General features: G+C 52.0%; 2 protein-coding genes across 10 annotated transcripts in view; one reads left to right on the top strand and one right to left on the bottom strand.

Annotated features, from left to right (window-relative positions):
• The window catches only part of CHERP (calcium homeostasis endoplasmic reticulum protein), a 24,107-nt gene extending 19,393 nt beyond the window's left edge, over positions 1–4,714 (top strand). For both annotated transcript variants that reach the window (XM_032170039.2, XM_032170038.2), the window contains exons 12-17: positions 955–1,088; positions 1,696–1,782; positions 2,102–2,245; positions 2,347–2,463; positions 2,892–2,986; positions 3,254–4,714. In XM_032170039.2, coding sequence (XP_032025930.1) covers positions 955–1,088; positions 1,696–1,782; positions 2,102–2,245; positions 2,347–2,463; positions 2,892–2,986; positions 3,254–3,447 — 771 coding nt within the window. In that variant the 3' untranslated portion in view covers positions 3,448–4,714. The remainder of the gene's footprint in view (positions 1–954; positions 1,089–1,695; positions 1,783–2,101; positions 2,246–2,346; positions 2,464–2,891; positions 2,987–3,253) is intronic.
• CUNH19orf44 (chromosome unknown C19orf44 homolog) lies at positions 1,259–27,497 on the bottom strand. Of its 8 annotated transcripts, XR_009208961.1 has the most exons (10): positions 27,333–27,497; positions 21,917–22,676; positions 19,752–20,067; positions 15,769–15,842; positions 12,995–13,484; positions 9,637–9,741; positions 8,262–8,428; positions 5,290–5,400; positions 4,464–4,604; positions 1,259–2,518 (listed from the first exon to the last, which is right to left on the bottom strand). XR_009208961.1 is itself a non-coding variant. In XM_058425240.1 (9 exons), exons 2-8 carry the CDS (start codon positions 22,673–22,675, stop codon positions 5,329–5,331), a joined length of 1,983 nt encoding a protein of 660 aa, XP_058281223.1. In that variant the 5' UTR covers position 22,676; positions 27,333–27,497; the 3' UTR covers positions 1,259–2,518; positions 5,290–5,328. The 8 variants fall into 8 exon arrangements, 7 of the variants coding, with proteins under 7 accessions (XP_058281223.1, XP_058281224.1, XP_058281222.1 ...); XM_058425240.1 differs by lacking the exon at positions 4,464–4,604; XM_058425239.1 differs by lacking the exon at positions 1,259–2,518 and having other exon boundaries at positions 3,985–4,604.

The raw sequence follows: 27,497 nt of genomic DNA, 5'->3' as shown, positions 1-27,497 counted from the left end.
ACTGTGGGGTGGCCGGAGCATAGGACAAGAGGTGAGGCAAGAAGGGGCCAGGTCTGGCCGGGCGTGGTGGCTCACGCCTGTAATCCCAGCACTTTGGGAGGCCGAGGCGGGTGGATCACGAGGTCAGGAGATCGAGACCATCCTGGCTAACACGGTGAAACCCCATCTCTACTAAAAAATACAAAAAATTAGCCAGGCGTGGTGATGGGCACCTGTAGTCCCAGCTACTCGGGAGGCTGAAGCAGGAGAATGGCGTGAATCTGGGAGGCGGAGCTTGCACTGAGCCGAGATCACGCCACTGCACTCCAGCCTGGGCGAGAGCAAGACTCCGTCTCAAAAAAAAAGGGGGGGCTGGGGGGCTCCAAGGGCATGCTGACCACTGCCACTTCCCATCCCCCCTCAGACACATCCACCTGAAGTCCAGGCAGACTTCATGGAGCCATGGGCAGCAGGGAGAGCTGTGGGCAGGGGCCCCGGCAAGCCAGGCAGGGCAGGGCAGGGCCTCAACAGGAGGACAGAGACAGAGCAGAAGGAGGAGACAGGCCAGCAGCGGGCTCCGGGGCTGGGGCTGAGGCTGAGGCTGTTCTGAGGGAGGGGCCCAGGGTAGGCATTGCGAGCAAAGGGTGACGTGAGGGGCCCGCTGCATGTCTGTGAATAAACCAGGGGGTGTTCATGTCACCCGAGTTTGGAGACCATGTCCCCTGTGGGTGATTTTCTGAAGAGAGAACCCTGTGATTGTCATCAGCCTTAGAGCAGCTGTGACCCACCACGGTTGGTGTGGCTGAGGTCCTGCAAGAGAGTGGGTTCCCCAAGAGGGAAGCATGAGGAGCTCTGGTGCCCAGGGTACCCTTGACACTGAACCTGGGCCCTGCCCTGACCCCACTCCCTGCAGACCCTGGGTGGGCCTGAGAGGGTTCTGCCCAGGCAAGGTGACAGCTGGGTTCTCTGCTGCAGCTGGAAGATCACGAGTACAAGCCTTTGGACCCTAAAGACATCCGCCTCCCGCCCCCCATGCCGCCCAGCGAGAGGCTGCTGGCTGCAGTGGAGGCCTTCTACAGCCCCCCGTCCCATGACAGGCCCAGGAACAGGTAAGGGGCCCAGGTTGGTGGGGCGGGCAGGAGGCCTCTGTCCCCTCTCCCGGCTCTCTGCAACCACACCTTCTGCCCAGGCTAGAAAATGTGGCTGTCCCTCAGGAGGAACTGCCCTCCCCCCGCCCCAGAGTGACAAGTGTGTGTCACAGGCACAGCACACACGTGGCCCTCAATGAAGAGCATTTTAATGGAGACACATCAGAAGAACTTAGGGAAGGTGTGGCATGGCGGCACGTCTCAAGCAGCCGGCTGCCACAGGGCCCTCAGCTTACCCTTTCCAGTGGTCACCCCTCCTTCCTATGCTGGGCTGCAGGCCTGTGCACCCATGAGTCAGTGTTCCTGTTCCCCAGTTCCACAGACCATGGGTCCCCACCACCTCAGTGGAACAGCAGGGTGGCAAGGGCGTGGACACTAGAGCCACTGGGCTACAGGAGGACAGCCCTGTGGGAATGCTGAACCAAGCTCTACTGCGCCCATGCTCGGAGTCCACAGCCACAGGGCCATGTACTCTCCAAGGTCCTGTGGATTAACTCCTGATGACTTTTTCACAAGTTCCTTGTGGGTGGGTGTCACGTGGTCACACAGGGAATGCCGTGTCTTACAGTGAAGGCTGGGAGCAGAACGGCCTCTATGAGTTCTTCCGAGCAAAAATGCGGGCCCGGCGGAGGAAAGGCCAGGAGAAGAGGAACAGGTAAAAGCGCAGACGTCTGCAGTGGCCGGGCGGCCAGGCCCCACAGCTTGTGATGGGTGGGAGCAGACCCCAGATAACGCTCATCACGTCCGCCCTCACACAGCCTGTGCCTATGGGGCGGTGTTTTCCACAAGGCCTGAATTCACACAGCAGCAGGCTTGGCCACACTATTTAGGAACTTGATACCATTGCTGTGGCTATGGCGCCATATCCACAGCCAGAGCCCCTGCATCTGGGGCCATCCAGGAACCTGAGGGCCAGGGTGGGCTGGGTGCAGCCCACCCACTGGGGCACCCGATCATCAGGCCTCTCCCCGCAGCGGACCCTCGAGGTCTCGGAGCAGATCCAAGAGTCGAGGGCGTTCTTCCTCCCGCTCCAACTCAAGATCCTCCAAGTCTTCAGGCTCGTACTCAAGGTCAAGGTCACGCTCCTGCTCCCGTTCCTACTCCCGCTCCAGATCTAGGTAGGCAGAGGCTGCCTCAGGAGGGCAGTGCCTGAGGCCTCTTCCTGCGGCCTCCCCACGACGCCTGGCTGCTGCTGACCCTTGGGCACCCTTCCCTGCAGAAGTCGGAGCAGGTCGCGCTCCTCCAGAAGCCGCTCCCGGTCCCAGTCGCGGTCCCGGTCCAAGTCATACTCCCCAGGAAGAAGACGCCGGTCACGGTCCAGGAGCCCCACCCCGCCGTAAGATCCTGTCTTAAGTGCTGCGCTGGTAACGCTGGGAAGCTGCGGTGCTTTGCTGTGAATGTGGAAACATTGGTGGTTAGGAGACTGTGTTAGGAGGCCGCCAGCATTAGCCCAGGGACAGTGGCACCCCTCACCCTTCACCACAATAGTCACTTGGCGAAGCCTGAGGCGGTAGCTGGGGTCTGCTTTCTAACCACCATCGGGGTTCGAGGTGTCCTGCCCTCAGTGCTGAGCATGGGGTGGGGGCCAGCGTCTGGAGCCCCCTTATCTAGCTGAGACAGGATAAACGGATAGAGACGCAAAATCTGCATATAATGTCACCTGGCGACAGCATGCATGCAAGCTGTGGCTGTGAGGCCCTCATCACTGTCATTCCAATAAATGTCTCAGTTACTTCTTAAAAGAATAATTTGTCTCGATTTTAGTTCCTCTGCTGGTCTGGGTTCTAATTCGGCACCTCCTATCCCTGACTCAAGGCTCGGAGAAGAGAACAAAGGCCATCAGATGCTGGTGAAGATGGGTAAGGCGAGGGAATGGGGAGGGCACGGGAAGGGTCCTCACGCGTGCTGGGCCCGGGAGTCACCAGTGCTTTCTCTTCCTCAATGCATGTGGGATGGATGGAGTCAGGCCGGTTCTGACTCTGCCCAGACCCTCTAGACAGGGCCGGCCTGCGGGTTCTCTCTACCCATTTCCCATGTCTACACTGCCTGTCTGGACATTCAGCCCCCCATGTGCACCCCCATCTGCCTCCGTCTTGTTGTGGTTGTGACTGCATCTCTGTCTCCAGGCTGGAGTGGCTCTGGTGGCCTCGGTGCGAAGGAGCAAGGGATCCAGGACCCCATCAAGGGCGGGGACGTCCGAGATAAGTGGGACCAGTATAAAGGCGTGGGCGTGGCCCTGGACGACCCCTATGAGAACTACCGCAGGAACAAGAGCTACTCCTTCATCGCCCGCATGAAGGCCAGGGACGAGTGTAAGTAGGCGCCCATGCCGGGAGCTGCGCCAGTGGCCAGCGGTGCCGGCTGTGGGACCTTCCTGGCTGACTGGCAGTGGAAGATCACAGTGACAGCTCAGTTCTGACACCATCTCCACTTGTGGAGAGCCACAGGAAGAGAAGGAAGACCAGCGCATGCCCAGTGGGAACGCCGTGCTCCATGGCGTGGAGGGCACGGGTGCCACCCACAAACCACACCAAGAGGCGCTGCAGCCACCAGGGCCCCAGGCTCGTTTTCCCTTATAGTAAAGCAAGAAACACAAGACCCTCTACCCCGAGTAAATTCTTCACCCATGAAGGGATGGATGTGCATCTGCCCTAAGTCAGACTGAAGCCTCCTCTCAGGCTCCAGGAACATGTGCAGGAGGGATTGGCCTGGGCCAGAGCCAGCACCCCAGCTCCTTCCTCCAGCTCCTGGCACCCACCAGCCCTGACCCGGCTTCCCCTCGGCTGTGTAGGGACAAAGCTGAGGCCCAGTGCCATGACTACCCACAGATTGAAAACCAGAAACACAAAACTTTGACTTGACTTGCAAAGTGAAGCAGGGTTTTCATTTTTACTCTCCTTGGTTTAGTTCTAGAAAGAAGAATATTGACCTGAGAGGAAGCCCAGTGAGATTCTGAAACCCAATTCTTCGAAGGTGTACTGGCCCTTAGTTCAGTTATTTTAGTTGTTTAAGTTGATATTTTTTTTCTGGAATGTAGTAGCCATTTGCTGTTATCTGGGAAACAATATTCTAACAGGAAACCAGCCTAAGACACTTCAGGTCGAGCGCTCCCTCGGAGTCTGTGCCCGTCGCGTCCGCTGCTTGAGTTTCGCACTTGGAAGAACCCTGCACCAGCTGGCGTGTGCGACGGCCCAGTCCCATCCAGAGCATGGAGCCTGACCCCAGCCAGCGCCTTCCGCTCCATCATTTCATTTCACACCCCCGAAGGGAGGGGAGGCCAGGAGGGGAGCTGCTCCTGCCAGAAGCTGGTGGGTGACCGTTGGGAATCGGCCATACCTGGTGTCCATGGGCAGCCTGGTGCAATGCCATTCACTTGTACAGAAACATTTTTGAAAAATTCTTTTCAATAAGATGCAAAATCTTCCAACTTTTCAACCCACGTGATGAATATTTGATTTTGTTCTAGATTTCCTGTAGCTGTGAATTGTTAAAATGTATGATTCAGGATAAAACGTAAACACGTGCTGTTAGTAATTTCTTGTGGATTTCATTGTTTTGCCTTCAAATAAAGCATTTTTTTAAAGACCTTTCTCCCGCACATGTGTAAGTCAGAAGTGTGCATGGACTGAGTGAGGAGACACGTGTCCTGGTTTGAGCTGTGCAGCCTGGGGTCAGAGGCTGTGTCCAGGGGCTCACATGGCGTCCCCAGCATGCTGACCTGGTCCCATATCCTTATCCTCGAGCAGGGCTTCTGCCATCCACCCTGCCTCCCTCTGGCTCACTGGGATGCCAGGACCTGCCTGGGTGGAGCTGCTCTGCAGAGGCTGGTGGCCCCTGTCCTGCTGTGAGTCAGGACAGCTCCACTGAAACTTTCCACTGGCCTGTGGTGTCACGGAGCTGGGCATGCTGCTGGGAGAGCTGTCACTGAGCTGGGATTTGGCTCAGAGGAGTCTGGGGCCCTCACCGCAGCACCACCTGGCCCACCATGGAATGTCACACCTGGATGCTGACGTGTGTGTGTGTGTGTGTGTGTGTGTGTGTGTGTGTGTGTGTCCATCACCACAGCACCACCTGCCCCCACCATGAATGTCACACTTGGACACTGATGAGCTCTGTGTTTGTGTGCCTGTGTTGTGCACATTGAGTACACAGGATGGGATACCTTTTGTTAGATGTCACGTCAAGCTCCACCTGCTGGTGCTCACAGCTCCTTGTTCACCTCCTCCAGGGCGTCCTCCATGGTCAGTGGGGCAGGTCTGTGGCACCTAATGTACTGTCAGGCAGAGGACAGACCACACCATCACCATCGTCACCTCAGTACACTCTTGAGACGGTGCTGGAGGAGGGAGTGGAGCCGGCACCTGTCCCCAGCAGGCTCCTGTCGGGGTGACTGACAAGCATAAAACCACAGGATGTGTGTGACAGGTTGGCACACGGGGCTGTGGGAACACTGAGGGTAGAGGGACATCCAGGTCAGCCCCGCGAGGGGTGAGCCCTGACAGAGAAAGGGAGGGGTGCCTGTGAGTGCCCTTGGAGTGGCTGAGATCAGGGAGAAGCGCCTGGAGCAGAGAGCTGGGAGCTATGGTGGGCTGCAGCCAGGTGGCACAGTCAGATGGCTTCTGCCTGCATCGGATGGGTTGATGGACGCCCAACAGAGGCACGAGTTCAAAGCCCCCAGAGCGGTGCAATGAGCAAAGTTGAGATTGTAGAGACCCGTGGGACTCACAACCTGCCCTCTTCAGCAGATAAACCACAAGGAAACGAGAGGCCTGGCGTGCAGGGGACTCAAGAGGGCACAGTTCCAAAGCAGCGTCCCGGGGCATGTGGGAGAAACGCCCAGCCCCAGACCTGCCCCGCCTGCTTGCGGGCCTAGCATCGCTTTCACGGGGCTTCCAGGGGATCCCCAACCGCTCAGCGTTGAGAACCGGTTGCTGCTCTAGATTAAGAGGCTCAAAGGACACATCGGGTAGTATGGACTTTGGATCCAGATTACAAAATCGGAACAAAACACAACTTTAAATCAGACAAACAGAAATCTCAACACTGGATATTCCTTGATACTTAGTAAATTTGGTTTGTGTATTATCGTATTATGGTTGTTTGTTTGAGACAGAGTCCTGCTTTGTCCCTCACTACAGCCTCAACCTCCCCAGCTCAAGTGATCCTCCTACCTCAGCCTCCCAGAGAGCTGGGACTACAGGCACACACCACTATGCTAGGCTAGTTTTTTTTGTATTTTTTGTAGAGATGGAGTCTTGCTATGTTGCCCAGGCTGGTCATGAACTCCTGGGCTAAAGCGACCCACCCTGCCTCAGCTTCCCAAAGTGCTGGGATTACAGGAGTGAGCCACCACACCTGGTCTTTAACATCACTTTTTAGAAATAAACATTGAAAAATTTGTTACGTAAAATGTTTAAAGCAGGGGGCGGTGGCTCACGCCTATAATCCCAGCACTTTGGGAGGCCGAGGTGGGTGGATCACCTGTGGTCGGGAGTTCAAGACCAGCCTGACCGAAATGGAGAAACCCCGTCTCTACTAAAAATATGAAAAATTAGCTGGGTGTGGTGGTGCGCACCTGTAATCCCAGCTACTCAGGAAGGTGAGGTAGGAGAATCACTTGAACCCGGGAGGCGGAGGTTGCAGTGAGCTGAGATCGCACCATTGCATTCCAGCCTGGGCAACAAGAGCGAAACTCAGTCTCAAAAAAAAAAAAAAGTTTATAAATAGATCACCATAAAGGACTGCATATAGTATAACGCCATTTCTATATAGAAATACATGGGCCGGGCGCGGTGGCTCACGCTTGTAATCCCAGCACTTTGGGAGGCTGAGGCGGGCGAATCACGAGGTCAGGAGATCGAGACCACGGTGAAACCCTGTCTCTACTAAAAAATATAAAAAATTAGCCGGGCGTGGTGGCGGGCGCCTGTAGTCCCAGCTACTCGGAGAGGCTGAGGCAGGAGAATGGCGTGAACCCGGGAGGCGGAGCTTGCAGTGAGCCGAGATTGCGCCACTGAACTCCAGCCTGGGTGACAGAGCGAGACTCTGTCTCAAAAAAAAAAAAAAAGAAAGAAATACATGGCCAGGCATGGTGGCTCGCACCTGTAATCCCAAAAATTAGCTGGGCATGGTGGCAGGCGCCTGTAATCCCAGCTACTTGAGAGGCTGAGGCAGGAGAATTGCTTGATCCCGGGAGGCAAAGGTTGCAGTGAGCCGAGATCACACCACTGCATTCCAGCCTGGGCAACAAGAGCAAAACTCCATCAAAAAAATAAAAAAAGAAAAAGAAATACGCATACTATGGTTCATACAAAAGTCTGAACGAGTATATTATTATCAACCTGGTAATAGTTACCTCTGAAATTAAGGAGAACTTGCAGGTTACACATCTCTGTAACAAGATTTTCAAAAACAGCCACGTAATTTTTGGTAATCAGATCGTTTTTTTGAGACGGAGTCTTGCTCTGTCACCCGAACTGGAGTGCAGTGGCACGATCTCGGCTCACTACAACCTCCACCTCCCAGGTTCAAGCGACTCTCCTGCCTCAGCCTCCTGAGTAGCTGGGACTACAGGCACCCGTCACCACACCTGGCTAATTTTTGTATTTTTAGTAGAGACGGGGCTTCACCACGTTGGCCGGGCTAGTCTCAAACACCTGACCTCAAGTGATCCCGCCCATCACAGCCTCCCAAAGTACCAGGCGTGAGCCACCGCACCCGGCTGGTAATCAGATAAAAATTCTTAGAGGGTAAAAAAAGAGGTGAGGGTGATTGCTGAGGAGAACAGCTGGGCCGCCTCTGGCCCCATCTCGGGGATGTCTCAGGAGGCTCAGGGAAAGGGACAGGACCCCTCCCATGGCAGAAAACAGTGCCACGAACAGTAGGTCACACAGCCCAGGTGGGGCTGGCTACAAGGTGCGGGAGCTCAGCACCCCACCCTGTACCAGCTCTTGCCACAGGGTGGCAGGAAATGAGGCTCCCTCCACAGGGAGAGAAGGTGATGGCCCCAATGCATCTCTGCAGCCCTGGGCTGGGCGCTGGAGCCTAGACCCCGGCCCACATCCCCTCAGCCCGGCATCTGGGAGCTGCCGCTCCCCTACCGCCCTGCCCCTGCCCGTGGGGAGCTGCACTCACCTCTTTGGCTTCCTCCAGGGTGTGGTAGTGGAAGGAGTCCGTGTCCAGGGAGCGCAGGAGGGAGGCGTGCAGGTGCCGGCTGGCCTGGATGAACTGCTGCGTCAGGCTCAGCTGCTGCTTCAGCACATCATGGAGCGCCAGCACGGCCGGGCTGTAGGCGGTCAGGGCTGCCCCAGCTCCGCGTTACTCAGTGGCTTCGCTGGGGCCCCACAAATTCTGCAGCCCCCCCCACCGCTCAGGTGCCAGGCTGCTCTCTGAAATCTTTTTTTTTTTTTTTCTAGAGACAGGGTCTGATTCTGCCACCCAGGCTGGAGTACAGTGGTGCCATCACAGCGCACTGCAGCCTTGAACTCCTGCGTTTAAGCAACAGTGGCTCACGCCTGTAATCCTAGCACTTTGAAAGGCCGAGACAGGCGGATCACGAGATCAGGAGTTCGAGACCAGCCTGGCCAACATAGTGAAACCCCGTCTCTACTAAAAATACAAAAAAAAATTAGCCAGGTGTAGTGGCAGACACCTGTAGTCCCAGCTACTTGGGAGGCTGAGGCAGAATTGCTTGAACCCGGGAGGCAGACGTTGCAGTGAGCCAAGATCACGCCACTGCACTCCAGCCTGGGTGACACAGCAAGACTCCGTCTCAAAAAAAATAAATAAATAAAAAATTGAAAAGGGAAAAAAATAGTAAGTACCAGATGGACCCCTACGTGTATCACAAGGCTTTAGTGGCTCCGCTGGACTCAGCAAAGACCAAACTCTCTAAGATGGCTGTTGGGGCCCCTTCCTCATGCCTCAGGCTAGACTGGAGCCTTTCTGAGGGCCACAGAGACTCAGCCCAGGAGGCAAGGGGCATGTCTACCCAGGCTGTGCAACTCAGTATCAGTCAAATAAATGTCTTCAGGGGAAATAAACTATGGCTTATTGATGTAATGCCACCAAGGGGAACATACAAAACAAAAGTGGCCTTGTGCCAGGCAGGGTGGCTCATGCCTGTGATCCCAGAACTTTGGGAGACCGAGGTGGGCAGATCATTTGAGGTCAGGAGTTCGAGACCAGCCTGGCCAACATGGAGAAACCCTGTCTCTACTAAAAATACAAAAATTAGCCGGGCATGGTGGCACATGCCTGTAATCCCAGCTACTCGGGAGGCTGAGGCAGGAGAATCGCTTGAACCCAGGAGGCAGAGGTCGCAGTGAGTGGAGATCACGCCACTGCACTCCAGCCTGGGCAACAAGAGCAAAACCCCGTCGCAAAACAAACAAACAAAAAAAGTGGCCTTGTTGGGGTGCAGGGCACATAAGCGTCACTCTTCACCCTCTTGTTTTGTGTAACATTGCTGTCCCTTTGCAAGAGACAGAAGGTTCAAGGGCATCCACACCTTTTCTCTCCTCATGGCAGGTGCCCGTGGCTGCAGTAATCCCCGTCCAAGGGACCCCTGGAAGCAGCATGCAAGGGGGGCCACACCTCCAGAGTGGGTGTGAATCTGCAAGTGAAATGAGTCCTGAAAAATGTGACAGGAAGGATCCCGAGCCGGGCTGTTACCTTCTATTGCATCCGCGCTGATAACACGATTGGCGATGGGTGTCGGGTCCACATAGGCGCCTCCCAGGGCAGGCCCCATGGCTGCCATGCCGGCCACTATCTCAGGGACGAAGAGAGGGGTAAGCAGGCAGGACACAGAGAAATGACTTTCGGGTCCACAGATACAACCCTGGAATAAACTACATGACCTTGTTCTTTCCTCTTTCTGAAGGTGATCGCCACTCTTGCATTTTTTTTTTTTTTTTTTGGTTTGAGACAGGGTCTTGCTCTATTGCCCAGTCTGGAGTGCAGCAGCATGATCACAGCTCACACTACAGCCTCCCGGGCTCATGTAATCCTCCCATCTGTCTCCTAAGTAGACTACAGGTGTGCCACCCCGCCTGGCTAATTTTTAAAATTTTTTGTAGAGACAGCGTCTCCCTATGTTGCCCAGGCTGGTCTTGAACTCCTGGGCTCAAGCAATCCTCCTGCCTCAGCCTCCGAAAGTGCTGGGATCACAGGTGTGAGCCACCGCACCTGGCCCTTCTTTGCTTTTTTTACCCTCTTCCCCTTTCAAGTATTTCCCAAGGCTGCCTCCATTTTTCTGCTGGGTTTTCTTGGCTCAAGGCACAGGCATCCTAGCTGAGTGCAGTGGTGGCTCCGGCTCACGGTGGCTGGAGTTGAGAGCAGTGGAGGATGTGCTTTCCCAGCCTTTCTTCTAAGGGTCACTGTTGACCTCGGGATGTTGCGTGTTCCCTGGGCTCTGAGGCCAGCGTGTTCATGGCTGCTGTTTTTTCTCTCTCCTTTCCCTGTCAGGCCTAGTCTAGGAAAACAGCCTTGCCAGTGTTTCATGAAAGCATCCCTAAATTGCCAAAAATATGGACAGAAATGCAGACAGACACAACAATTCTGAGCCCAGATCCCAGGTTGAAAATACCATTTAACACCCCCAAGGTGATTTTACTCAGTCAATGTGATTGACTTTCCTTCCTGAGAAACAGACACCAGTCACCCCTCTCCTCGGGGGGGCCAGTCAGACTGATGTTAGGTTAAGCCCCCAGATCAAAACAAATAGATCCAGTGAGAATTACATTGCTTTTCTTTTCTTTTTTTTTTTGAGACGGAGTCTCACTCTGTCGCCCAGGCTGGAGTGCTATGGCACGATCTCAGCTCACTGCAACCTCCACCTCCTGGTTTCAAGTGATTCTTGTGCCTCGGCCTCCCGAGTAGCTGGGACTACAGATGCGCGCCACCACACCAGGTTAATTTTTGTATTTTTAGTAGAGACGGGGTTCCACCACACTGGCCAGGCTGGGAATTACATCATTTTTCACATCCAGTCTACCTTGTCAAGAGCCATATGGATGAGAAAAGAGAGATTAAAAGGGAATGTTTATTAGCCAGGTGCCTCTAGTCCCAGCTACTGGAGAGGCTGAGGTGGGCGAATCGCTGAAACCTGGGAGGTGGAGGAGGCAGTGGGCTGAGATTGCACCACTGCACTCCAGCCTGGGCAACAGAGCGAGACCCCATCTCATAAAATAAAATAAAATAAAATAAAATAAAATAAAATAAAATAAAATAAAAAATAAAATAAAATAAAATAAAATAAAATAAAATAAAATAAAATAATAACATGGGAATGTTTAAAAGAATGGGGCCTTTCCACCAGCAAGAGCCAAGACTGAAGCTGGGAATGAGAGAAATACCCGAAGGCCAGGCATGGTGGCTCATGCCTGTAGTCCCAGCACTTTGGGGAGTCAACATGGGCAGGTGGAAGGATCACTTGAGCCCAGGCATTCAAGACCAGGCTGGGGAACATAGGGAGACCCTGTCTCTACAAAAAACATTCTAAAATGATACAGGGGTCCAGGCGTGGTGGCTCACACCTGTAATCCCAGCACTTTGAGAGGTCGAGGCAGGCAGATCACGAGGTCAGGAATTCGAGACCAGCCTGGTCAGCATGGTAAAACCCCATCTCTACTAAAAATACAAAAATTAGCTGGGTGTGGTGGCACATACCTGTAATCCCAGCTATTCAGGAGGCTGAGGCAGGAGAATCGCTTGAACCCGGGAGGCGGAGGTTGCAGTAAGCCAAGATTGCACCACTGCACTGCAGCCTGGGCAAGAAAGCGAGACTCCATCTCAAAAAAAAAAAAGATACAGGGCCGGGTGCAGTGGCTCATGCCTGTAATCCCAACACTTTGGGAGGCTGAGGCTGACAGATTGCTTGAGCCCAGGAGTTTGAGACCAGCCTGGGCAATATGGCAAGACCCTGTCTCTACAAAAAATATAAAAATTAGCCACGCAGGGGGGCGCATGCTTGTAATCCTAACTACTTGGGAGGCTGAGGTAGGAGGATCACCTGAGCCTGGGGAAGTTGAGGCTGCAATGACCTGTGACTGGGTCACTACACTCCAGCTTGGGTAACAGAGCAAGACCCCATCTCTAAAAACAGCATGAGAGAGAGAGAAATATCTGGAAAGTCACCCAGGGTGTTTGTTCTCCAGGACAAAGGCATCCTGTGCACTGCGGGGTGTGGAATAGCACCCCTGGCCTCCACCCAGCAGATGCCGATAGCATTTCCCACCCCGAGTTGTGACAACTAATAATGTCTCTAGACCTTGCTGGAGTCCCCCCGTGACAGAATCATCCTGTGGGAGCTGCTACCCTAGTCCTTGGTTCTGACCCTTCTGAATGCTTCAGGGCTAGGAAGACATCGGGACACACCAGGGCAGCTGCCCCTCGTCCATGGAAGAGGAAATGGTGAGCCAAGGTCCCTGTGTGATTTTTTTTTTTTTTTTTTTTTGAGACAGAGTGTCATTCTGTCACCCAGGCTGGAGTGCAGGGGCATCATCTCAGCTCAATGCAACCTCCGCCTCCTGGGTTCTTCTCATGCCTCAGCTTCCTGAGTAGCTGGGATTACAGGAACACACCACCACAGCCAGCTAATTTTTGTATTTTTAGTAGAGATGGGGTTTCTCTGTGTTGGCCAGACTGGTCTTGAACTCCTGACCTCAAGTGATCCTCCCGCCTCGGCCTCCCAAAGTGCTGGGATTACGGGCGTGAGCCACCGTGCATGGCCAACTCTTGGTGATTAATAACAAGAGCCCAGATCTTGGGAAACTGAGCTCTCCCACGTGTCTCCCAGGATGCTGTAAACCACACACTGAGCTCCTGTCCCGGCGGCCCCGGCCCCCGCGGGCCCCAAGGCTTACCCTTGGTCCACTCGTAGGTGAAGGCAGGATCCGGCGTCTGCACAGCTGTGTCCTTCACAAGCACTCTTGTCACGTGCCTGCCCGACTTTTTCCTAGACTCGGCTGTTTGTCGAAGGTCTGTCTTCACACTTGAAGAGGATTCAGACAGAGCGTCCAGTGTTCTGTCAAGAGACTCCTTGGCACGGGTGGTTGGCTCGGATGCTGTCAGACTTGGAGAGTTTTCAAAATCCTCCGAGTAAGCTGAGCTGACTGTGTTCACCATGGGAGCTTCAGATGGTGGCTGCATGCCGGAAGTGCTGTCCTGCTGAATGGCAGAAGCCGAGCTGGCACCGAGATGCTCCGAGACCTCGCTCTTATCCCCCTCTGCAGAGGCAGCCTTTCCCTGTGATGCCCAGCTCCTCGCCTGGGCCTGCCTTGGGGCATCCTGCCCAGTGGATGCCTGGGCTCTGAAGATTTTGCCAGCTGTTTTTTCTCTCTGAGCACTTTCCTCCTAAAATGAAGAATGGCAGAGGTGGCTGGGAAGTGTTTTGGAAATATCAACATGCTAGGAACACTGCACTCCTAGGAGCTGGGGACCTCCGGCACTCCTGCAGGCAAGGGGATACACCAGGTCCTCATCAGATGTGGGCACAGAGTATTCTAAACAGAACTGTGGCGTCTTCAGCACGGCATGTCCACGGGGCTGCAGGAACCCTGATGGTGTGACGCATGCTTAGGTGGCACATGGATGGCATTTAACATTTCATCATGGACTTAAGGACTTTAGGTGGTTGAGGCGGTAGGATCCTTTGAGCTCAGGAGTTCAAGACCTGCCTGGGCAACAGAGCAAGACCTTACCTCTATAAGAAAAAAAAATAATTAAAAAATTAAGTTTCAGCCAGGCACAGTGGCTCATGCCTGTAATCCCTGCACTTTGGGAGGCCAAGGCGGGCAGATCACCTGAGGTTGGGAGTTTGAAACCAGCCTGACCAACATGGAGAAACCCCGTCTCTACCAAAAATACAAAATTAGCCGGGCATGGGTGCACACCTGTAGTCTCAGCTACTCAGGAGGCTGGGCAGGAGGATTGCTTGAGCCTAAGACATCGAGGATGAAGTGAGCCATGATCCCCCAACTGCATTCCAGCCTGAGTGACGGAGTGAGACCTGTCTCAAAAATAGATACATTGGGCCAGGCATGGTGGCGCATGCCTGTAATCCCAGCACTTCGGGAGGCCGAGGTGGGTGAATCATCTGAGCTCAGGAGTTTGAGACCAGCCTGGCCAACATGGTGAAACCATCTCTACTAAAAATACAAAAATTAGTGGGGTAGGGTGGTGGGTGCCTGTAATCCCAGCTACTCAGGAGGTTGAGGCACAAGAATTGCTTGAACCCAGGAGGTGGAGGTTGCACTGAGCTGAGATTGTGCCACTGTAGTCCCAGCCCGGGCGACAAAGCGAGATTCTGTCTCAAAAAAATAATAATAAGGCCCGGTGTGGTGGCTCATGCCTGTAATCCCAGCACTCTGGGAGGCTGAGGCGGGCGGATCATGAGGTCAGGAGATCGAGACCATCCTGGCTAACACGGTGAAACCCCGTCTCTACTAAAAATACAAAAAAAATTATCCGGGCCTGGTGGTAGGCGCCTATAGTCCCAGCTACTCAGGAGGCTGAGGCAGGGGAATGGTGTGAACCCGGGAGGCAGAGCTTGCAGTGAGCTGAGATCGCGCCACTGCACTCCAGCCTGGGCAACAGAGTGAGACTCTGTCTCAAAATAATAATAATAATAATAATAATAGGCTGGATGCAGTGGCTCATGCCTGTAATCCCAGCACTTTGGGAGGCCGAGGCGGGTGGATCACTTGCAGTCAGGAGTTGGAAACCAGCCTGGCCAACATGGTGAAACCCCGTCTCTGCTAAAATATACAAAAATTAGCTAGGCATCGTGGCAGGGGACTTAATTCCAGCTACTTGGGAGGCAGAGGCAGGAGAATCGTTTGAACCTGGGAGGTGGAGGTTGCAGTGAGCCGAGATCGAGCCATTGTACTCAAACCTGGGGGATAACAGCGAGACTTCTCTCAAAAAAAAAAAGTTTAAAATAAAAAAAAATAATAAAATAAAAATAATAAATATTTTAAAATAAAAATAAAATGTCATCACTGTGTATCACCAACACATGTATCTGACAGTGCCAGTGGCCACCAGGACAAAAATCACAACAGAGTGTGACTGGATACAGCTGGTGAAGTGCTGCCTCCGTGCAGATGTTGTCACGGGTGGCTTACGTGGGATGTGTTTAATCACCACCTAACCAAGGTAGCTTCATCCTGTTAGCACCTAAATCAGGGTCTCTCACCTACTGCACTCTTGACATCAGGGGCCACAACATTCTTTGCAGCTGGGGGCCACCGGTGCATTACACAATACGGAGCAGTGTTCCTGGCCTCCACCCACTCACAATGCCAGTGGCACCTGTCACCCACCCCCTAGTCATGACAGCCAAAATGTCACCAGACATTGCCAATGTCCCCTGGGGAGAAGAGTTGAAAACTATAGACCTAAATGAAACATTACTTGCTTTTCCACATAAGAATCGACATTGGGCCAGGCATGGTCGCTCACACCTGTAATCCCAGCACTTTGGGAGGCTGAATCGGGAGGATTGCTTGAGCCCAGTTTGAGGACGGCCTGGGCAACATAGTGAGACCCTGCCTCAATTTTTAAATTTTTTAAAAATTAAAAAAAAATGTTTAAGCCAAAAACAATCGACAATGAAAAATGACTTTGTTGTACTTACTTCCTGTTCCAAATCGGAGTTCTCGCTGACAACTGGAGCCAGATCATCAAGTGATAAAATATTTATTCTAAACTCTGTAATTAAAAAATTAGTATAGCATTTACATTTACTCCTTTATTTACTCCATAATTTTTTTTAAATCTTCCAAATTTCTTTTTTCTTTTCTTTTTTTTTTTAAGATAGAGTCTCACTCTGTCACCCAGGCTGGAGTGCAGTGGCACGATCTTGGCTCACCACAAACTCCGCCTCCCAAGTTCAAGTGATTCTCTCACCTCAGCCTCCTGAGTAGCTGGGATTACAGGTGCCTGACACCTCACCCGCCTAATTTTTCTATTTTTAGTACAGACAAGATTTCACCATTTGGCCAGGCTGGTCTCGAATTCCTGGCCTCAAGTGATTCGCCTGCCTCGGCCTCCCAAAGTGCTGGGATTACAGGTGTGAGCCACTGTGGCCAGCCTAATCTCCCATAAATGTTTAGAAAGATATGAAGACATGGCCGGGCGTGGTGGCTCACACCTGTAATCCCAACACTTTGGGAGGCCAAGGTGGGCGGATCACAAGGTCAGGAGATCGAGACCATCCTGGCTAACAGGATGAAACCCCGTCTCTACTAAAAATACAAAAAATTAGCTGGGCGTGGTGGCGGGCGCCTGTAGTCCCAGCTACTCAGGAGACTTAGGCAGGAGAATGGCGTGAACCCAGGAGGCAGAGCTTGCTGTGAGCTGAGATCGCACCACTGTACTCTAGCCTGGGCGACAGAGTGAGACTCCGACTTAAAAAGAAAAAAAAGGCCGGGCGCGGTGGCTCACGCTTGTAATCCCAGCACTTTGGGAGGCCGAGGCGGGCAGATCACGAGGTCAGGAGATCGAGACCACGGTGAAACCCCGTCTCTACTAAAAATACAAAAAATTAGCCGGGCGTGGTGGCGGGCGCCTGTAGTCCCAGCTACTCGGAGAGGCTGAGGCAGGAGAATGGCGTGAATCCGGGAGGCAGAGCTTGCAGTGAGCCGAGATCGCGCCACTGCACTCCAGCCTGGGTGACAGAGCGAGACTCCGTCTCAAAAGAAAAAAAAAAAAAGATATGAAGACATGCAGTCCCTGTCCTCAGAAAACCAACCCAGGGGTCCACACACCTTTTCTCTATAGGACAAGGCAAGGCAGTGGTTCACACCTATAATCCCAGCACTTTGGGAGGCTGAGGCAGGAGGATCGCTTGAGCCCAGGAGTTTGAGACCAGCCTGGGCAACACAGTGAGACCCCATCTCTACAAAAAAATTAAAACATTAGCCTGGCATGGTGATGTGCACCTATAGCCCCAGCTGCTCAGGAAGCTGAGGCCAGAAAATCTCTTGAGACCAGGAGTTCAAAGCTGCAGTGAACTATGATCACACCACTGCACTCCAGTCTGGAGCATAGAGAGACCCTGTCTCTAAAAAATAATAATAATCATCGGGCGCAGTGGCTCACACCTGTAATCCCAGCACTTTGGGAGGCCGAGATGGGCGGATCAACTGAGGCCAGGAGTTCAACACCAGCCTGGCCAACATGGTGAAACCCAGTCTCTATTAAAAATACAAAAATTAGCCAAGTGTGGTGGCATGTGACTGTAGTCCCAGCCACTCGGGAGGCTGAGGCAGGAGAATCGCTTGAAACCGGAGTCGGAGGTTGCAGTGAGCCAAGATCACGCCACTGCACTCCAGCCTGGGTGACAGAGCAAGCCTCCATCTCAAAAATAATAATCATAATAAATAATAATAATAATGATAAAAAATAAAAGGCTAGCTGGGAAATTTCCAGCTTTTGGGGACAGACTGTCTGTCGTGACTACTCAGCTCCGCTGGCATAGTGTGAAAGCAGCCCTAGACAATGTGTAAAGGAAGGAGCGTGGCTGTCTTCTGAGAAAGCTTTATAAAGACAGAAGACAGGCTGGGCGCAGTGGCTCACGCCTGTAATCCCAGCACTTTGGGAGGTCAAGACGGGTGGATCACCTGAGGTCAGGAGTTGAAAACCAGCCTGGCCAACATGCTGAAATCCTGTCTCTACTAAAAATAGAAAAATTAGCTGGGCGTGGTGGCGGGCGCCTATAATCCCAGCTACTCAGGAGGCTGAGGCAGGAGAACTGCTTGAATCTGGGAGGCGGAGGTTGCAGTGAGCCAAGACCATGCCATTGCACTCCAGCCTGGGCAACAAGAGCAAAACTCTGTCAAAAAAAAAACAGACTGGCCGGGCGCAGTGGCTCACACTTGTAATCCCAGCACTTTGGGAGGCCGAGGCGGGCGGATCACGAGGTCAGGAGATCGAGACCGCAGTGAAACCCCGTCTTAGCCAGGGTGGTGGGGGGTGTGTAGTCAGTATCAGAGATGGGGGCAAGAATGGGTGAACCGGAGGTGAGTTGCAGTGAGCCGACGGCCATCCAGCCTGGGCAAAGGGGTCCGTCTCAAAATAATAATAAAATAAAATAAAAATTAAAAAAAAAAAATATATGTAGACAAAAGACAGGGCCAGGTGCAATGGTCATCCTGTAATCAGATTTGGACCTGAGAAGGCAGTCATGAGGTCAGGATTCAAGTCAGCCTGACCAAGTAAAAATACAAAAAATTAGCCGGGTGTGGTGGCACGCACCTGTAGTCCCAGCTACTCGGGAGGCTGAGACAGGAGCATTGCTTGAACCTGGGAGGCGAAGATTACAGTGAGCTGAGATCGCACTGCTGTACTCCAGCCTGGGTGACAGAGCAAGACTCCATCTCAAAAAAAAAAAAAAAAAAGACAGAAGACAGGCCTGCTAGCCCCTGGTCTAGACAGATTAGCAGCTGATCAGAGTGCACTGTTGGAAGGTGCTGAGAAGTACGTGTGTGGTGTCAGGGGTGGGAGGTGGCAGGGCACCCAGCCAGCTGGGGGAAACGGGGAAGACTGCAGAGCAGGGGCAGACCTGAGACATGGCCCCAAAGCATCCTATGCTGTCATTTACAGCAAGTTAATAGACTGTGAGTTCTGAAAAAAAGAATTCTAAAAAAAAAGAAATAGTGCAGCAAGTCAAAGGCACCGCAGAACCTTAGGACGGAGGCCAGTGCCTGAACCAAGTGTGTACCGGGACCCAGGAGTGTGGGGTTCTCTGTGGAGATTCTGGTGCTCCAACAGGTTTTTGGGTTTCAAAAAAATTTTTTTTTAGAGATGGAGTCTTGCTCTGTCACCCAGGCTGGAGCGCAGTGGTGTGTTCATAGCTCACCGCAGCCTCCAATTCCCAGGCAGGCTCCAATTCTCAGGCTCAAACGATCCTCCTGCCTCAGCCCCCCGAGTAGCTGGGACTACAGGTGCGCACAACCACACCCAGTTAATTTTTGTATTTTTTGTAAAGACAGGGTTTCACCATGTTGCCCAGGCTGGTCTCAAACTCCTCCTGCCTAAGCTTTCCAAAGCACTGGAATTGCAGGCGTGAGCCACCAGGCCTAGCCTCCAACAGCTTCCAACAGGTTTAAATTGACTCAAGAGATGAGTTGGTAAGCCAGGTGTGGTGGCTCACACTTGTAATTCCAGCACTTTGGGAGGCCAAGGCAGGCAGATCACCTGAGGCCAGGAGTTCAAGATCAGCCTGGACAACATGGCGAAACCTGGTCTCCACAAAGAGTACAAAAATTAGCCTGGTGTGGTGGCACACACTTGTGGTCCCAGCTGGTCAGGAGGCTGAGGCAGGCGGATTGCTTGAGCCTGGGAGGTCGAGGCTGTAGTGAACCCTGATCATGCCCACTACACTCCAGCCTGCGCGACAGAACAAGACCCTGTCTCGGAATTAAATAAATAAATAAAGATAGCACAAAAATCTGACTTGGCCCCTCAACCAGACAAGAAAGTTAGAAAGCTGAGTGTGTGATGTGACTCAAAATTCCCTGTCTGTGGCAATGCCCCGTGACCAATGCATCGGGGACTCTAAAGGTGGCCGCACCCTTCCTGCCCAAAGTACTGGCTTTGCACCGGGACTGGGATTACCGTCGAGGCTGTCATCAGCACCTTCTGAGACTGGCTCATCCACAGGCTCAGCCTCACTCCTTCCAGGGCAGGATGCAAGCTTGAGGTGCCCCATCTTTAAAGACACTGATTTTGAAAAGGCGCCTGTGATGGAAACTGATGGCGTCTGGGAGGCGGTGTCACCAGAAACATGACTCTGTGGGGAGTCTGCTCTTGAACGAGTGCTGTGAAGGGTTCTGTCTGCTGCCAGGGAGGTTGGCAGGTGTGATGTCTGAGAAGGCTTTGCGCTGGAGAGTTCCACACTGGGTACAGTAAATGCTCTCGGTTGAGATGGGACCTGATATAAAACACTTGAAATTAACAAACTTATGACAACTAAGTTTTTTTTTTTTTTTTGTGAGACAGGGTCTCACTCTGTTGCCCAGGCTGGAGAGCAGTGGCTCAATCATAGTTCACTGCAGCCTCCACATCCTGGGCTCAAGCAATCCTCTCACCTCAGCCTCCCAAGCAGCTAGGACTACAAGCATGTGCCACCACACCTGGCTAATTTTTTTTTTTCTGAGATGGAGTCTCGCTCTGTTGCCCAGACTGGAGTGCAGTGGCGTGATGTCGGCTCACTGCAACCTCCGCCTCCTGGGTTCACGCCATTCTTCTGCCTCAGCCTCCTGAGTAGCAGGGACTACAGGCGCCCGCCACCACGCCTGGCTAATTTTATTTTATTTTTTGTATTTTTAGTAGAGATGGGGTTTCAGCGTGTTAGCCAGGATGGTCTCAATCTCCTGACCTCATGATCCGCCCGCCTCGGACTCCCAAAGTGCTGGGATTACAGGCGTGAGCCACCGTGCCCAGGCTTTTTTTTTTTTTTTTTTTTTTTTTGGTAGGAATGGGTTTTGCCATGTTGCCCAGACTGGCCTTGACCACAGCTGAACCAATCTACCCACCTAAGCTTCCCAAAACCCTGGGATTACAAGTGTCAGCCACCATACCTGGCTGATACATAAGTTTTTATGGTTCAACAGATAGTGCAATTAGTGGGGAGCATGAGACCAAGACCGCAGGGATCACATTTTTCACCTACTGCATCCCCTTTCTCTCTTCATTTCTGAAAGTCATAGTACAATATTTAGATAAGATAATGTTGGGAGTAGAAAATATTCCACAAGGCTGGGCGTGGTGGCTCATGCCTGTAATCCCAGCACTATGGGAGGCCAAGGCGGGCAGATCATGAGGTCAAGAGATGAAGACCATCATGGCCAACAGGGTGAAACCCCGTCTCTACTAAAAATACAAAAATTAGCTGGGCGTGGCGGTAGGCGCCTGTAATCCCAGCTACTCGGGAGGCTGAGGCAGAAGAACTGCTTGAACCCAGGAGGCAGAAGTTGCAGTGAGCCGAGATCAGGCCACTGCACTCCAGCCTGGCGACAGAGCGAGACTCCATCTCAGAAAAAAAAAAAAAAAAGAAAAGAAAAGAAAGAAAGAAGAAAATACTTCACAAATAGGCCAGGCACGCTGGCTCATGCCTGTAATCACAGCACTTTGGGAGGCTGAGGTAGGCAGATCACCCGAGGTCAGGAGTTGGAGACGAGCCTGATCAACATGGAGAAACCCCGTCTCTACTAAAAATACAAAATTAGCCGGGCATGGTGGCGCATGCCTGTAATCCCAGCTACTCAGGAAGGCTGAGGTAGGAGAATCAATTGAACCCGGGAGGTGGAGGTTGAGGTGAGCTGAGATCACGCCACTGCAGCTGAGATCACGCCACTGCACCCTAGCCTGGGCAACAAGAGCAAAAATTGGTCTCAAAAAGAAAAAAAAAAAAAAAAAAAAAAAATTAGCCAGTCACCGGCCAGGGATGGTGGCTCATACCTGTGATCCCAGCACTTTGGAAGGCCAAGGCGGGCAGATCACCTGAGGTCAGAAGTTCAACACCAGACTGACTAACATGGAGAAACCCCATCTCTACTAAACACACAAAATTAGCCAGGCGTGTTGGCGCATGCCTGTAATTCCAGCTACTCGGGAGGCTGAGGCAGGAGAATCGCTTGAACCTAGGAGGCGGAGGTTGCAGTGAGCAGAGATCATGCCATTGCACTCCAGCCTGGGCAACAAGAGCGAAACTGTCGCAAAAAAAAAAAAAAATTAAATTAGATAAATAAAAATAAATTTACCAAAAAAAAAAATCTTACCGAAAATAGTTTTCTTTCTTCTTCCTCGCCGACGTTAGCGCTGCTGGAGCCTTGATTCGTGTTTTCTTCTCTAGAAGAGTCCATCAAGCTTCCTAGCAATACTTTCATTTCTTCTTCGTCACTGTCTGGAGAGTCAAATGTTCTAGCAGGTTCTTTCTGCTTGGGGGTTTGCGAAGTCCTCTCTTTCCCAACAGGTGCTTCAAGGGATATGTTTTCAACAAGTACTTGTTTCTTCTTTAGAAATCTACTGACCTTCGCGTTCTGTGCATTATTTTCGGCGACAGGAAATTCACGGGCTTGACTCTGGGAAGTTTTGTCTGTGTTCTGGGACGCAAGTTCGAGTGCACCCCCGGAGAGGATTCTGTCAGCTCTCTTTGGAAGACTGGCATCGGTGGTCATTGAGTCAGATTCCGTGTCAGACAAATTCCTCTGCAGCTTCCGATTCATGATCCGGGTTTCCAGCTGGGCCAGCTTCGTGAGTGCGGCATTGGCTCGGATCCTGGAGGCAGTGGTGGGCGGTCTACATGAGGCAAGCCTGGGTCCACTCCCCAGCACAGGGTTCTCTTTCAGGAGTAAGTGTTTCTCATCTAGAGTTCGGTTTCTTTTTAGAAATCTGCTATGACCAGGTGCTATTTTGGTAAGATTTCTACTGATCTGGAAGTTTCTGATTTCTTCCATTGTTGAATCTTCCAAGGAAATATCACTGAAGTCACCAAAAACATCACGCATGGGACGGCTGGCTTTCCTTGCAGAAGCCATTCTGTGGAGGAAGAGGAGCAATTCTGCATAAGAGTACCTGCTGTTTGTATTGAGCATTCAATGGCTCCTACTTGGCTAAAGCTCACACTGTCTTTTGCAACCCAGCCACAGTCTTCCCTTCAAGCCCAAGGATGACAATGAAAATGACCAGGCTGGGTGCGGTGGCTCACACCTGTAATCCCAGCACTTTGGGAGGCCGAGGCAGGTGGATCACGAGGTCAAGAGATCGAGACCATCCTGGCAAACATGGTGAAACCCCCTCTCTACTACAAATACAAAAATTAGCTGGGCGTGGTGGTGCACAACCTCTCAGGCTCAAGTGATCCTCCTGCCCCAGCCTCCTGTGTAGCTGGGACTACAGGCGCAAACCACCATGCCTACCACTGCACTCCAGCCTGGGCTACAGAGTGAAATCCTGTCTAAAAAAAAAAAAAAAAAAAAAAAAAGAAAAAAGAAAAGACAAATTACCTGAAAGAGCAATAAGATGAAGTGTGAAAATCGAGGTATCCCTGTATTTAACGAGCCCCCAGAAAATCAGATTTCACTTAGTGTAAGAACCATTATCCATGGCTGGGCTCAGTGGCTCACACCTGTAATGCCAGCACTTTAGGAGGCCAAGGCAAGCAGATCACCTGAGCCCAGGGGTTCGAGACCAGCCTGGCCAACAAGGCAAAGCCCCATCTCTACTAAAAATACAAAAATTAGCCAAGCGCCGGGTGCAGTGGCTCATGCCTGTAATCCTAGCACTTTGGGAGGCCGAGGTGGGTGGATCACGAGGTCATAAGTTCAAGACCAGTCTGATCAACATGGTGAAACCCCGTCTCTACTAAAAATACAAAAATTTGCCGGGCCTGGTGGCATGCACCTGTGGTCCCAGCTACTCAGAAAGCTGAGGCAGGAGAATCGCTTGAACCCAGGAGGTAGAGATTGCAGTGAGCCGAGATCACACCACTGCACTCCAGCCTGGACAACAGAGCGAGACTCTGTCTCAAAAAAAAAAAAAAGGAGAACCACTACCCTGGGAAAGAGGGGGGCTATGGACAGGCACGGCTCCCCAGCAGCCCAGCAAATCTTTACCATATGTGTATATTTTTCTGGGTAGAAATATCAGAGCTTTCATCATATTCTCAGAGTTCCCATATACCCCTGAAAGAGTATGAACAACCCACTGCAAGACTTACAAAGGCTTCCGAAGATTACAAAGACTTTAAAAGATAAAAAACTACAGGCCGGGCGCGGTGGCTCATGCCTGTAATCCCAGCACTTTGGGAGGCCGAGGCGGGTGGATCACGAGGTCAGGAGATCGAGACCACAGTGAAACCCCGTCTCTACTAAAAATACAAAAAAATTAGCTAGGCGCGGTGGCGGGCGCCTGTAGTCCCAGCTACTCTGGAGGCTGAGGCAGGAGAATGGTGTGAACCCGGGAGGCGGAGCTTGCAGTGAGCCGAGATTGTGCCACTGCACTCCAGCCTGGGTGACACAGTAAAACTCCGTCTCAAAAAAAAAAAAAGAAAAAAAAAAGATTCTATACAAGAATGAATTATGATTCCTATTTAACAATCTGTTTCCCTAATAAACTTGTTTGCTTGTTCCTATCTTAATTACCCTGTACTAGGAGTGCCCAGCACAGGACTGACCACAGGGGTCAGAGAACAGAAAAACATGCCTGGCAGAAATAATGCAGACTTCCTGGTCTGTGTGACCCTGGGCAAGTTACTTAACCACTCTGTGTCAGCCTGCTCATCTGTAAAAATAACAATTACTACCCTCATAGGATTCCTATATATTCTGTGTGGGACATGAAAAAGTGCTCAGTAACATTTAAATGCCAGTAACAGACTAGGCGTGGTGGCTCACACCTCTAATCCTAGCACTTTGGGAGGCCGAGGCAGGCGGTTCACTTGAGGTCAGGAGTTTGAGACCAGCCTGCCCAACATGGTGAAACCCCATCTCTACTAAAAATACAAAAATTAGCTGGGCATGGTGGCACACGCCTGTAATCCCAGCTACTTGGGAGGCTGAGGCAGGAGAATCGCTTGAACCCAGGAGGTGGAGGTTGCAGTGAACCGAGATCACACCACTGCACTCCGGCCTGGCGACAGAGGGAGACTCCATCTCAAAAAAAAAAAAAAAAAAAAAAAAGGCTGGGCGTGGTGGCTCACGCCTGTAATTCCAGCACTTTGGGAGGCCAAGGCAGGCAGATCATGAGGTCAGGAGATCGAGACCATCCTGGGTAACATGGTGAAACCCCATCTCTACTACAAACACATAAAATTAGCCAGGCGCAGTGGCGGGCGCCTGTAGTCCCAGCTACTCGGGAGGCTGAGGCAGGAGAATGGCGTGAACCCAGGAGGTGGAGCTTGCAGTGAACCGAGATAGCGCCACTGCACTCTGGCCTGGGCGAAACAGTGAGACTCCATCTCCAAAAAAAAAAAAAAAAGAAAGAAAAGAAAAAAACCATGAGGAGCTACTACTTCACATCCCCTAGCATGGCTATAATCAAAAATACACATAACAAGTGTCAGTGAGGAAGTGAACAGATTGAAGCCCACAGTGGCTCACACCTGTAATCCCAGCACTTTGGGAGGCCAGGATGGGAGGATTGCTTGAACCCATGAGTTGGAGACCAGCCTGAGCAACATAGGGAGACCCCATCTCTACAAAAAATGAAAAAATTAGCTGGGTGTGGTGGCACACACCTGTAGTCCCAGTTACTCGGAAGGCTGAGGTGGGAGGATTGCTTGAGCCCAGGAGTTTGAGGCTGCAGTGAGCTATGATCGTGCCACTGGACTCCAGCCTGGATGATAGGGCAAGACCCTGTCTCTAAAAAAAATAAATAAAGAAAGAAATTGGAACCCTCATATGTTGTTGGGGGAATTGTAAAATGATGCAGCCCTCAATGTGGAAAACAGTAGGTTCCTCAAAAGGTTAGACATAGAGTTACCATATGATCCAGGAATTCCACTCCCATGTGGCCCAAGAAAAATGAAAATGTATGCAAATGTTTGTAATAGTTTCGTTTTGTTTTGAGACAGGCTCTCACTCTGTTGCCCAGGCTGGAGTGCAGTGGTGTTATCATGGCTCACTACAGCCTCGACCTCCCGGGGTCACGTGATCCTCCCACCTCCGCTTCCTGGGTAGCTGGGACTACAGACACACGTTGCCATGCCTAGCTAACTTTTTGTAGAGACAAGGTCTCACTGTGTTGCCCAGGCTGTTCTCAAATTCCTGGATTCTAGAGATCCACAGCCTCAGCCTCCCAAAGTGCTGAGATTACAATCCCACATCATCACACCTGGCCCCATAATACTTATTACTCCTAGTAGTCTAAACGGGGAAACAATGTAACTATCCATTAATTAGTGAATGGATTACAAACCATGGTCCATCCATACAGTGGAATACTGTTCAGCAATTTAAAAAACAAATACTAATATAACACCATGCAGGAATCTCAAATACATCATGCTAAGGGAAGGTAGCCAATCCGGGCATGGTGGCTCACGCCTGTAATCCCAGCACTTTGGGAGGCCGAGGCGGACGGATCACGAGGTCAGGAGATGGAGACCAGCCTGACCCACATGGTGAAACCCCGTCTCTACTAAAAATACAAAAATTAGCGGGGCGTGGTGGCGTGCGCCTGTAATCCTAGCTACTCAGGACGCTGAGACAGGAGAATTGCTTGAACCCGGGAGGCGGAGTTTGCAGTGAGCCGAGATCGCACCATTGCACTCCAGCCTAAGTAACAGAGCGAGAATCTGTCTAAAAAAAAAAAAAAAGAAAGAAATTGGCCAGACACTAAACTCCACACACCCTATCATTTTATTTGTAAGACCTGTCAAGAAAAGGCAAACCAATAAACTCAGAAAGCAGATCGGGCCGGTGCTGTGACTCACCCCTATAATCCCAGCACTTTGGGAGGCCAAGGCTGGCAGATTACGTGAGGTCAGAAGTTCGAGACCAGCGCGGCAAACACGGTGAAACCCCATCTCTACTAAAAATACAAAAAATTAGCCGGAGTGCAGTGGCATGATCACAGCTCACAGCAGCCTTGACCTCCTGGATACAAGCGATCCTCCCTCCTGCCTCAACATCCCCAGTAGCTGGGACTACAGGCACGTGCCACTACACCTGGCTAATTTTTCATTTTTATCTTTTTTAGAGATGAGGTCTCGCCATGTTGCCCAGGCTGGTCTGGATCTCCTGGCCTCAGGTGATCCTCCCGCCTCTGCCTCCCAAAGTGCTAGGACTCCAGGCGTGAGTCACCGCACCCGGCCTGACGCAAAGTTCTAAAGCTGGATGAGCTGGGTGGTGGCGACGGCTTCACAGCTTTGTAGATTTACTAACAATAACGGAGTAATCAGCTTAAAAGTGGCGAACACTATGGTGTGTAAATGAAGGCTCAATAAAGTTGTTACAAATCAACAAACCAAAATTTGAAAACCCTGGCGCCCCTCAGACCATCCTGCTCTTCTCCCCAGCTATGAAGCGACCCTGGCAGGACCACGCTGCAATAGACCCCAGACAGGTAAAATGAGGCGCGAGACCATCCTGCAGCCGCCCAACCAGCTCATCCCCGGAGAAGGCCCCATTTCCCCGTATCCCCCTCGCAAGCCCGGACGCCCAGCCAGGTCACCTCCCCACCAGCCCTACCGACCTCCTCCCACGCCATCCATTCGTAGAGGCAGCCGCCACACTCAGGCCTGAGGGAGCGGCTGCCGTGGGCAACAGAGCCAGAGCAGAAGAGACTACATTTCCCGGCAAGCACCGCGCCCCGCAGACCAATGGCGCCCCGAATCACAATCGGGGGGTGTCATGGAAG

This window comes from Hylobates moloch, unplaced genomic scaffold (genome assembly GCF_009828535.3).
Source record: "Hylobates moloch isolate HMO894 unplaced genomic scaffold, HMol_V3 SCAFFOLD_12, whole genome shotgun sequence".
NCBI classification, from domain to species: Eukaryota; Metazoa; Chordata; class Mammalia; order Primates; family Hylobatidae; genus Hylobates; species Hylobates moloch.
Note: the sequence above shows the minus strand (reverse complement) of the source record. Positions and strands in the feature narration are given on the sequence as shown.